This window comes from Physeter macrocephalus, chromosome 8 (genome assembly GCF_002837175.3).
Source record: "Physeter macrocephalus isolate SW-GA chromosome 8, ASM283717v5, whole genome shotgun sequence".
Lineage (NCBI taxonomy): Eukaryota > Metazoa > Chordata > Mammalia > Artiodactyla > Physeteridae > Physeter > Physeter macrocephalus.
This window is the reverse complement of record NC_041221.1, coordinates 110739070-110751919: the sequence shown is the minus strand read 5'-3', so window position 1 is coordinate 110751919 and position 12850 is coordinate 110739070. Positions and strand designations below refer to the sequence as shown.

The window sequence follows — 12850 nt, the reverse complement described above, 5'->3', positions numbered from 1 at the left end:
CCGCGGAGCGGCTGGGCCCGTGAGCCATGGCCGCTGAGCCTGCGCGTCCGGAGCCTGCGCTCCGCAACGGGAGAGGCCACAACAGTGAGAGGCCCGCATACCGGAAAAAAAAAAAAAAAAAAAAAAAACATGAAAAAGCAAACCACAGCTGAGAATTCTTTTACAGATATGTATATTCACAATACACATAACTGAAAATGAACTTATATCCAGAACATATAAAAAGCCCTACAAATAAATAATAGAAAACAATTAAAAATGGGCAAAACTTGAACACTTTTCAAATGAACATATATGGATAACCAATAAGCACAGGAAAATGTGGTTAACTTTGTCAGTCATCAGCAGGGTACAACTTCAAGCCAACGAGACGAGCTAAAATTAACAAGACAGACAAAACCAAATATTGGCAAGAATAGAGCAGAACTGAATCTCATACGTTGCTAGTGGGAGTATAAAATGATACAGCCTCTCTGGAAATCATTTGAGTAGCTTCTTATAAAATTAAATGTGGTTAGACATATCCTCTAACCAAGCAATTCCACTCAGGTATTTACCCCAAGGCAAAAGATAACATACTCCACAGGTACACTTGTGTGGAGTACCTTGAGCTTTTTCACAAAACAGCAAAAATTGCAAACAATCCAAACATCCATCAATAGGAGAATGGTTAAACAAACTGTGGTATAATCATACAATGGACTAAGCCACATTTTAAGAGAGCATATATTGTATAATTACATTTATGTGACATTCAGTAAGAGAAAAAAACTAATCTATGGTGATATAAATCAGAACAGTGGCTGCCTATGGGAAATGGGGACTGAACAGAAGGAATATAAGGGAACTTTTAAAATTCTGTATCTTGATTGGCATGATGGATACATTATGTATACACTCGTCAAAATTTATAGACTTCTACCCATAAGGTGAGAGCAATTTCACTAGATGTAAATTTCACCTCAAATTACCTCAATTGTAAAAAAGTTTATTCCTTAGGGTGTTAAATGAATCTCAGATTGGGCTTCCCTGGTGGAGCAGTGGTTGAGAATCTGCCTGCTAATGCAGGGGACACAGGTTCGAGCCCTTGTCTGGGAGGATCCCACATGCCGCAGAGCAGCTGAGCCGGTGAGCCACAATTACTGAGCCTGCGCGTCTGCAGTCTGTGCTCCGCAACAAGAGAGGCCGCGATAGTGAGAGGCCCCCGCTTGCCACAACTAGAGAAAGCCCTCGCACAGAAACGAAGACCCAACACGCAAAAATAAATAAAATAAATTAATAAACTCCTACACCCAACATCTTCTTAAAAAAAAGAATCTCAGATCACTGTTAAAAATGATTAAATCCATAGTCCAATCTAGTAACTGTAATACTCAACAACTTTGGATTATTCTCTTGATCAATTTTATCTATAAATGATTATTCACTATTTACTATTGTCCCCAGAAATGTATTTTGGCTTCTTCAAAGTTTATATATAGGATTTTTCCTAATTTCATTTTACTTTTCCCTTTATTTAATAAATGAAATTTATTATTGGCATTTAGTTGAATTTAGAGTGCTTTAGAAATAATTAGAAAAACTGAATGCTGTTTTTAAGATTTAATACCAAGTTACCAAAACTTGTGTATAATAAGTCCCTCATAGAAAAAGATTCCACATGGAAGGGTAAAAGCATAGTTGCAAAAGATATGCCCAGGACCATGCTGGGATCCTATCTTGGGGTTCTGTGCCTTTTGGTTAAACTGTCCACAATTAGGGCTTGATTCTTCCTGTTCTAAACCTCTCTTTTTTTAATGGAATTAGGGAGAGGTGGTATGCAAGACCAAGGAAACTTTTATTAACTTCTGCTTTAAATTGAACATTTTAGTTAGGTTCCAGAACAAAAACAAATGGAGTAAAGAATAAATCTATAGGGTGTACAGTGCTTAGTGACTACCTGCAAATTTTCTATTAGAGAAGAAACAGACATCATTCGTTATGATGTGCCACTGATAAAAACACACACACATTATGGGTTAACGTCTCATTCGAAAGCAAGCCCCTAAGACTGAGCAGAGTCCCCTAAGGTTATGGGGTGTTCCCTCTGGAGCCCGCTCCTGGCCTCTGTTAAACTGAGCTGCCTCAGAGCTCCCCACCTACCTCTAGAGACTGCCTCCCATCCACTCCCAGGCATCCTCCCACCACCCTGCTGAGACACCATCCCTCCTTCCACAAGTAGGCAACACCAGACATCTAACCACCCAGGATCATAAAGGGATAGGTAGTTAGGTCCAGCTCACTTTAAAAAGGCATGCTTTGGGGCCGCTCTCGCCTTTTGAGTTGGACCACATTCTGTCTATGGAAGGTGTATCTCCCAGGGCCTCTCACCTTCTAAGGTGGCCCACACTCTGAATATGGAGTATGAATCTCCCTAACCAAAGCTGCTTTCCCACTTAGTTCTCAGGGCAGAGCCCCCTTGCCTGACCGCTTGTGCATACTGTATTAGTAAATCTACTTCTTGCACATCAAAAAAAAAAAAAAAAGGTATGCTTTGGGACAAGAGGTGGGTGTGGAGAGTCTAAATCTGGATGATGCAAACATTTTTGTTTAAGTATAAACTTTATCAGTGCAAAAGAAAATTAATTTGGGGAACTGGCAACCTCATCATGGGGCAATTATGCTCACACATGGCACTGCCTAGCAACAGAAGGAGCAGGCCAATCTCAACACTGGGGTGTAATGAATCACTCACTGACTACTGCTTACAAATGGTGATTTGATGGGAAGTTATTCACATCTGGTTTAATCTGGAACAAGACTTAAAAGGATTCTGCAGACTCAAATTGAGATAAGCAGCAGGTATTTCACCAACAGCCAGGCTCCAGAACAAAGGAGACTATTCCTACTTATTCAGTTGAATATATACCTTTGTTTAAAAACAAAACAAAACATGATTTTGATAGCCTTGTTTTTTATGACATTTTGCTTTGGCTGTGCTCCAACTTCTACTGCTTCAGATATAGTTGATGAGCATAACAAATATAAGAAGGTATATAGGACAAATAAACTGGTATAATCATGGTTGAACAAAATCACTTTAGAAGACCTCAGAGAGACAGCCCAATATGCCCTAGACTCTGCATGCTACCAAAAGCTCAGAGTTTTTGAATCAAGGCATAAAGAGAGAGCACATACGAGCGAGATCTGTGTCTGGATCGTCTGTTGTTGGGGTCTGCCTGGTTTTTTTCCTTTTGTCTCCTTAGTACAGCTTCCCACTGAGGCGCCGAATCAACCATATCATTCTCCTGCCGTATTCTGAAAGAAAGACCATTCATCTAAAATTAACATCCACATATGTGGTGCTTTATCAGTTCATCCTCAATATGTTTTTAAAAGTTATTTTGCAATATTACCAAAATCACTCAAAGCTAGGAATGTATTAGACATATTAATATATCCATAAATAGATAAGTATATAATATTTATATATAAATAAGTAAACATATATTGGTTATTTTCAGACTTCATCCCCAGCTTAAAATTTCCTAGTAAAAAGACATGTGTCAAAAACAAAACTCATTTAAAACATATTTAGGGGCTTCCCTGGTGGCACAGTGGTTAAGAATCCGCCTGCCAATGCAGGGCACACGGGTTCGAGCCCTGGGCCGGGAAGATCCCACATGCTGCGGAGCTACTAAGCCCGTGTGCCACAGCTACTGAGCCTGCGCTCTAGAGCCCGCGAGCCACAACCACTGAGCCCACGTGCCACAACTACTGAAGCCCACGCGCCTAGAGCCCGGGCTCCGCAACAAGAGAAGCCATCGAAATGAGAAGCCCGCGCACAGCAATGAAGAGTAGCCCCCCGCTCGCCACAAATAGAGAAAGCCCGCGCGCAGCAATGAAGACCCAACGCAGCCAAAAATAAATAAATAAATTTAAAAATAAAACATATTTAGGTTTCGACTAAAGAAACAGTGGTGTCTGCTACACAATCTTAAATCATGAAACAAAATCATTTTATACAAATATACTAAGTAAAACAGCAATGAATAGTTTTCCTTTGACATGCTCTTAAAAATTCACAAATTGTCCAAGTTTTCATGCACAATAAGTGCCAGATACAATTTCCATTTTTTTAAGACACGAAGCTACAAATAAAAAAAGTTAAATATGGTGGCATAATGCCTCAGCAACTGAGTAGGCACAGAACATTCTGGTTATGCTGCTTGCATGTTTAAGAGGGAATGAGGGCTGAGCACTCAGCGTGGCCAGGGGCCCTGCAGGGAATGTAAAATGAGGGAAAGGGAAACTGGGGGGAGGGGGTACTGGGGGGCACAGGCACTTGCCATGTAAGAGCACGGGACAACGTTACTTAATCCTCTCAGTTTTTAAAAGATAATCCACAAATCTGGATTTTTTTAAAAATGAACTCTTCTATTTTTTAAGTAATGGCAACCAATTATGAATGTGAAATACTGTATGGACCTGGCAAAACCCATCCATGGACCACACAGCCTGCAGAAGTTTCGGACTTTTGATGCATCAAGTCTTCCTAAAGACAAGGGTGAGGTGTTACAGGGGAGAGAGGGAACCAAGTACTTAATTAAAGCAAGTGTTTAATTAATGTGTAAATAATGTCTGGAATGCACTGCAATGATGCTGTGAAGCCATGAGTATTTCTTGCAAAAATCAAACACCTGTTATTTGAATCTTTAACTTTGAATTTATGTACGTTCTTGAGGAAGCTGCTCCAGGGTGTTTCTTTCACGGTGCTGCTCCCGGGGCGTGGGAGAGCAGCATGGAATTGCACGGTAATCATCCCAGTACTGTGACTGCATGAGCATAACTGCTTCGAAACAGAAATGAAAAGAATAGACAAGTCCAGAGTCATTTCTCTCACTGAACAGATGTCTTTCCGCTGCCCTGTTACAGCACTTAGTACAGACTGTGGGGTGGCTATCTGGATTTGCTTATAATGCAAACCAGTAGACGAGTGACATATGTTCATCTCACTTATACTTAAACAGAGACAATGGAAAGCAAATTCCAGTTTAAAAAAAAAAAGTAGCTTATGAGGAAGAAGCTATTTAAATCTCTCTAGATTAAAGAGGAATTGTGTTAAGTAAAAAATTATCTGTAACACATTTCAAGTCTTTGAACTGTATATATTTCCTCACTAAAGCTTTCATTCCTAATAGGCTATTATTTGAATATTAACAGGATACAGTCATGGTATTTTTCACAAATTCAAGAACATAGTTCCCTCTTCTAATGACATGTGCAGAGGAAATGAAAACTGAACATATGAATTTGAATATTAGAAACATCTGAAGAAAAATAGGAGAAGGTATACGATACGACAAGGTCATAATTATTAATCACTCTTTGAAGCAAACACTCTCATTTGAAAATTCCATGTGCGCAGACACACACACATGTATGTATATGTATTTTCATAGCCAGAACCTACACCTCCGAGCCATTCCATGTATCATGCGACAGCCAGGGAGCGACCCACCAGACCTGCTGAGGGGGAACTGTCCTGGACTCTCCCAGGACTGAGGGATCCAAAGTTAGGAAGAGACAGTGGGAAGGCGTCAGGCTGGCAAGGAGCTGTCTTCCCTCCCACAGGAACCCACACCTTGCATTGCCCGGGGTAGACATAACACCAGGTCCTGGCAACTCCTAAGCCTGGAGTCTTTTAGACTACAGCTTCCATTCTGAGCTAAATCGCTGCACAGTTCGTGGACAGGACAAAATTTCACTAATTTTTTTTAAAATCAGTAAATCAGCATCCTTAAATATTTTTGAGAGGTCAAGCCTACCAGCAAGGGTGAAACCGGACTGAGGCAAACATACTTTGCCTAGAGAAACATTCCTTAGACAGTTCAAAGGAAGCACAAGAAGTATATGCTCATTCTTCTATTGTGGAATTTAGCTGGCTACTTTCATATTGAGGCTTTACTCTGGTAACAAAAATTAAAACTCCTGAGACAAGAGCACACATATTTCTTGTACCTTACTAGTAACAAGAACTAAATCAGAAAGAATTTCAGACGATGGCATGTACCTTTAACTTTTATTTTCCTAATCAAAAAGTTGAAAGTGAGGGCAATGAAACCATGTCAGTTAATATATCCTTGGGACCCACATGTTCCAAAGACAGTTGCCCTCTACTGGGGATACTCTTTCATAAATAGTCTAACAAGGTACATTAAAAATGTAAGGCTCATTGGAGAGTCACAACAGAAGCACATTCTCCTGAGTAACGGATGGTGTGGCTGCCTTAGTCTGTAATGAAGTTTGAAATTACACCCTTACAAAAGGCCTCTGGTTAATGGTACCTCATTACAAGAACGAAAGTGTCATTTCTTCCATCACTGAACTGCTCCAGAAAATACAGATGCTACATGGAAAGGAAAAAATCCTAGCCCTAAAGGCAAGAATATTGTAACACTGAGTGCTTATGAGGCAGGAGTTAACTATTTTGTTTACGCATGAGTAACTAAAGAAATCTTTAAATGTAAAAGACATATCCTATCATGATTCTACCTTATAAGTCTCATTTCTCCTTAGGTGTAGCACACACAAAGTGCTGGTTTTTGCTCCTTTCCTGCTACATTTTAATTTTAATGTGGGGATTTACATTACGAAGAATAAAAACACTGTAAGCATTATATCAATACAGTACCTTTTAAAAAGTCAAAATGTCTTACATGACAGTCAGTCATGAAAGTCTTAAGGGGGGAAAGGAGTCCGTTGAAATTTTCACTGGGGATGCATTCATTTTCAAATATTATATTTAAAGTTGAACCTCAAAAAACGCTGTTTCTTTCCTGTATCCATTAAGGCAATAACTCTACATGCATCACATTTTGTCTATTTCCTCACGTACAACCAAGGAGAGTTAGCAACTGGGCTAAGAAGCCTTACCGTAAGAAGGTTTTTGCTTTTTAATCAAGGTACGAGGGAGAGCGTCGCTCTAGAATACAGCACTCTCCAATAATGTTTCAGAATAAGAGAATTCTGATACATTTCCTCCATGTCTCACCAAACTTCAACACCCTAATTTTTCAGGCTATCCGTGCAATTTAGATTTTAACTGCATTTGACAATTAAAGTTTGCAAAAGGTTTGGAAGACGAAACGTCATATAATCGTTTGATAACAATAATGAAGATAATGACTGTTCCTAGTCTCTTCTTTCCTATCTTCCCAATTATAGTTCTGCCTCTTCTGCAAAATTCTTCACAGTACCAAATGAATTCCTATACAAATCCCCGCGGGTTTTACTTCATCCTCTACCTTTACCCGGGCAGTCTTGTTCTTAATAGGACCTTCCTTTATACCAGTTCTTAATTCATCTCTCATTCAATGAGATAAAGACCATGTGTAATACTGAACTTGAGAAATCTTACAGAGCAAGTGTATAATGACGCTTCCATTTCTCATTCACTGAGATAAAGACCATGTGTAATACTGAACTTGAGAAATCTTACAGAGCAAGTGTATAATGACGCTTCCAGGTGATAAGAGCAATACCCATCGCTCCTGAGTTCAGCCTCATTCCAGCTCTGTCATTACCTGACTCAGAGACCCTGGGCAAAACGCTTAACCTTCTTTGGTAGGTCTGTTTCTTCATCTACTGAATTACTGTAAAGATCCTTTCCAGCTTTAAAATTATGGTTCTCTATTCGTGCTTTATGTATAAGCCAGTCAAATACGGTAAAAGAAAAAAAAAACCTCTCCACTCTTCAGCAATAGCACAACTTCCCAGACAACTGTTTCATACAACCACTCCATCGCTAATATTAAATCTGCAGTTCCCAGCTGACTGTGGACTTGTGTTTCTCATCCACTGCTCTCATTTTTGGATCACATGCTATAAACCAGTCTTCTTTTTTTTTCAGTAGTTTTTCTTCCCTTGGGAAATTTATGTTGGTTCCAGGCATCTGTCGACATACTCCCTGAAGACCAGCAAGCAAAAAATTCATTTGCTTTTCCCACCTTCCCCCACCATCAATAAATTATTCTTATTTGCTCTGAAAGGTGCTTCTATCTCTTCCACTTACTCCTTATGCTCTCCCTGCTAAAATGGGCTGCGTTTGGTGCCATCTCCCTCCCCAAACTCTCCTTCTGTTTTCATGATGTTCAACCTGCTCTGCTTTTAGTCATCTGACGGCATTCCTCATTTGCTGCAGCTCCGCATTTCCACAGTCATCTCTGTCAACTTGGATTATGCGCTGGAATCCCTAAATAATCCACATCAAATGTCTAAATCTTAATACAACTTATTAAAGTGGAAATCAGAACCCTGTGCCATCTGTACCATGGTGAACATCATTTCCATTGGCTCTGCACGAACTGTCCTCTCCCTACCCACAATTTTTACCTGGTTTGCAGCCAGCCCCGACACTTCAATCAGGGACAGGGACCAGGCAGGAGGGAATGCTTGCAAGGAAATAGTTACCTATTTTCAGGCCATGTGGAAGAAACGTCCCTTGGTTTAAGTTTGCCATCATCCAAACCACATTTTTTCCCTAGGGCAGAGGGACAGGAATGCTTTGCTTTGTGTTATCACTCTAACAACAACAAAACCCTGCCAAAGCCGTGATCTAGATCTCCCCGGCTCAAATGTATTGTCCCTGTTAGCTGCAGTGCCACAGAGGATGGTTTCTTTCTTTTTTCAGAAAAATAATGTAAAAGACCTGTGGAACACATTTTAAATACTTCAAACCATCTTAATCCATTATTCAGATACAGATTCTAAAAGACGTCTAAAAAGCAGGAGGAAACTCTAACAACGTTTGTGGCAGAACAAATTCATGTTAGAAATACTGACTTCTTTATTGTTAAAGGGAGCTGGGCCCCACTTTGCAGATCCAACAGGACTTCAGATAACACTGAGCAGCGCTGAACATTCTCATCAATCAAATAGTACCTGCCCATGCAGGGCCCTTTGTGCTTTTCAAAGTGCATCCATTATCTCAGATCTTTATAAACCCTGTGAGGTAGGCGGGGCAGGTATTATCCCACTTTGCATGCGTGAAAATTAAAACTCAGAGGGTAAAGGAACCAGCTCCTAGGCACAGAGATCTTCAAAGCATCTTCAGAAGTCATAACGCACGGTCCCTCATTCTTTGTTCTGAGCTCTATTTCACCCACACACGCACACACGTGTGCACACACATCACCTCATGTACATAACTCATGTGATTATGATGCAAACATCCCAGAATGAAATTTGGGAAAGGCCCAAATGGTCCCCTGTTGCCAATTTATTCTAGTCCAGCTTTTACCCCCAACTTCTCTCATTTCTCTTACCCTTTTAATCCTCACCAGGCTCCAGAGTTACTTCCACTTTTATGCTTATGCAAAAAACACCAGACTAGTTCTCTGCCTCACTGCCCACCTCCTCCAAATCTCCCACTTCAAATCCTAAAAGCCTAGCAACACATCAAAGCTAATGACTGAGTAATCCACAGATCCTCCCCAGTGAACGCCCAAAGGAGTGCTGATTTTCATCAACAGCACAAAGGATATTTTGCAGACCGGGTTTCTTTGAACGTGAAGGATATTTTATTAAGCTCAAGGTATTTTCAGGGAAAGCTGGTTTATGAAAGGCTTCACTCTGATAGGTCTACCTCTTAGGTCCTCCTTCAACATACACTGTGGGCAAGTCCTGAGCATGGCCCAGGGGCTCAAACCCATAAAGACGAGCTGACTGACCCTTCTGATCTTAGGTGCACGATTCAAACTTCGAACTAGTAAAACAGAATGCAATCTAATATTCACATTAACTTCACGCTGCTTTGTACTTGGTAGGTTTCCAATGTGATGAATTTAATTCAACCGATTTTTTTCACAAATCGGTATAACAAAGTAAGTAATCTGAAAAGAAATTTGCAGCCTTTTAGTTTTCAATCCTACCAGTGAATTGAATCCTACCAATTCCATTTCCCAATATCAATCTATCTCTCACTATTTAGATCATAATGACCACTTCATAACTTTTTGGAGGTCAGACACCCCCTTAAGAATCTGATTAAATCTACAGACTATCGCCAGAAAACTGTATACTTAGAAACACAATGTTACATACAATTTCTTGGGGTTATGAGACCCCTAAAACTTACCCATCAATCAGAGGGTAAGAATGCCTGGTCTGAAAATACAAATGTGTAAAGTTAGGGAAGATGGGGAAATGGAAGACAAGGTTAAAAGAAAAGTGGAAAAGCCTGGAAAGAGGGTGTAGGAGAGGTGGGGACAGCCAAAGAAAGAGGCAGTGACTCCAAAATTAGATATTAAACTGTCCGGCTCCCTCGGCCAAAGTGCTATCACCTCTCAGATTTCATTTGGTCTTTGCAGTAACTCATTGAAGAAAGCAGATCAGGTAGTATGTACTCCATTTTAGGGATGAGAAAGCTAAGTTTAAATTTGTTAAATGAGCTGCCCAAGGGCAAACAGCAGGACATGGCAGAACCAAAACCCTGACCCACACCCTTGGGGGTCTTTTGACACATCACTGGCTCCTAAAGAGACACAGAAGTCAGAGAAGACAGGAAAGAAAGAGTGAGAAAGAAGCTAAGAAAAGAAAAAAAAAGGAACTGGGTGAGGAAAAATAATGTGATATAGTAAAAAGGGAGGCAAGAGAAGAGAAATGAAGATGAGGGTGTAAGTAGAGACACTGAGGGGAAAATAAGGACTTTCTGTCATCTGAGATGTTATCACAAGAAACTGTGCTCCAACTTCCAGTATTATATAAAGGGAGGAAAAATCTATTTTCTCAAATCTTAAAATCTAGAGAACTGTAGGTACCCATGCAGATTATGAAAACAGTAAGGAAACAACAACTGAAGTGAAAGGGGATTAAGAAAGACATAAACAATTCCCCAAACAAAGGAGGATCGAAGCCTCTGGTGTTGTCAGAAACTTCTGTGGAATGAAACCCTGCAGTTACTGCACAGCCCTCACCCATCTGGCCTCATTAGCTCTAGACCCAAAACTGACAGAGGGGGTGCTTATCTACAGTTATATTTTTCTAAAACTGAATCTAAACAACACTCCTTGTTTCTGATACTAGCCTTCCAGAGTCCATGTGGATTATGATTTTTTTTTTTTCATGGTTGTTAAAAGCCACAGCTACTGCTTTGGATAAAGTTGATCTGTGAACATTGTCTTGTTAACTTGTGTTTCTCCGAACACAAAATCTGAGATATTGACGTTGTCATCCATGGGAACAGCAAGGCAGCTTAAAATCCAATGGGTAGACACTGTGGAAAAAACAGTATTTACACAGAATTGTCTCAAACCTAATAGGAGAGACCTTCCTTCTGTTAAACAAACAAACAAACAAAAACAAAGACAAAAAAACAGCAAGAAAGAGTAGCATAGGGAAGAGCATCCCAAAGACCACACACAGTCTCCAGAAAGTCTCTCTGGAACTCTGTCCAGAGTTCCACTGGACACATCATGGGCTTCAAAACAGTGCTTGAAAAGCAAATGTGCACAGTCTTTGTCCCTCAGCCTCAGGCCACAGTTCCCCTGGGGAGACAGGAAAGCGGAGTGTGTCGGGTGCAGGCTCTGGTTTCCAAAGTGAGGAAGCATCCAGGGCTGAATTTAGAGACCTTGCGGGCAGGAAGTAGAACATCAGCATGTTCAAGATTCCCTTTGCCCCATTCTAGGGTTACCAGAGTCCTTTAATAAAAGCACAAAAGACGCTGGTGAGAGCTTGGCTGGGTCACGCTCCCGACCAAAATAAGGAAGGACAACTGAGGTTGAAGAGATTCATACTCTCCCCCAAAGCAGAAAGTCAGACATCATTTGACAAACCCTTCATTACAGACACAAGATATACTGTGTCTGTAATGGGACCATCAGCAGGGCCACAGTATAAATACTCAGACCCTTGTATCCCGAGGTGGAATGACTGGGTTCTGGCAAAATTTTAAAGGCTAATAATGGGACAGAGGGGTTAGCGGCAGCATTGCGTAATGGGTACGTGGCACCCAGGGCCAGTGTAATGTGTTGCACCATCTTTCTCTGCACACTGTACCTACACCAGGATTTTCAGGAGTGGATATTGGAACTGCAAGACATGTTTCTTCCTCTACCCACTTTTTGCTATGCCCCTGAGAGCTAGAGTCCAGACCTCATCTTCTACAGACACAGGCAACTTGTTTAACTCTAGGGCAATATCTCTGCAGGTAAAAGAAATGAGTTTGAAAACCTTTGTGTCAGTGTGTTTTGAAAGCAATTTCTCATTAATAGCCTTACAAAGTACATTTGCATTTAAACATTCAGAACCACCATCATTCTAAAATACAGTACAAAGAAAGCCAGTCTAAAAAATTGTTCATGAAATTGGGGTGGGAGGAGAAATTGGGGTAGAGGGAGAAAACACCTAGAAGGAATATTGAAGCCAGTGCCCCTAGATCAGTAATGAGCTATTTAGGAACTTGTTGGCAACCTTTAAATAGTGTTTCATTTTAATAGCAAATGTCACCGTGAGCACTTTTGGCCTGAAAAGACACTGTTTTTAAATAGGCTACCTTCTGAGAAGTTGAGAATAGAGCACCTGTGAGCTCAATTTAGAATACACCAAGCAAAACAGATATTTATTATTTATAAATATTTATTAAGATACTGGCTTGATCAGCAAGTACAAATGGGGGAGGGAGGCTGTTTTGTTTGTCTGTTTTGCTTTGTTTTGTGTTGTCTGTGCAGAAATACTGAATTTTAGAGCAGGAAGAGGGTACCTGAGGGAGAGCTACCCTCCACACTTGGCTTTTTTATAGATAAAGAAACTGAAATCATTTCCTTGAGAAAGGTGTCCTTACACACTGAGATCTCACCTCTATCTAGTGTGA

General features: G+C 40.5%; 1 protein-coding gene across 3 annotated transcripts in view; it reads right to left on the bottom strand.

The window, feature by feature from the left end:
- EPB41L4A (erythrocyte membrane protein band 4.1 like 4A) overlaps positions 1-12850 on the bottom strand; it is a 273927-nt gene that overhangs the window by 22957 nt on the left and 238120 nt on the right. For all 3 annotated transcript variants that reach the window (XM_024122305.3, XM_028493131.2, XM_024122298.3), the window contains one exon: positions 3178-3297. In XM_024122305.3, coding sequence (XP_023978073.1) covers positions 3178-3297 — 120 coding nt within the window. The remainder of the gene's footprint in view (positions 1-3177; positions 3298-12850) is intronic.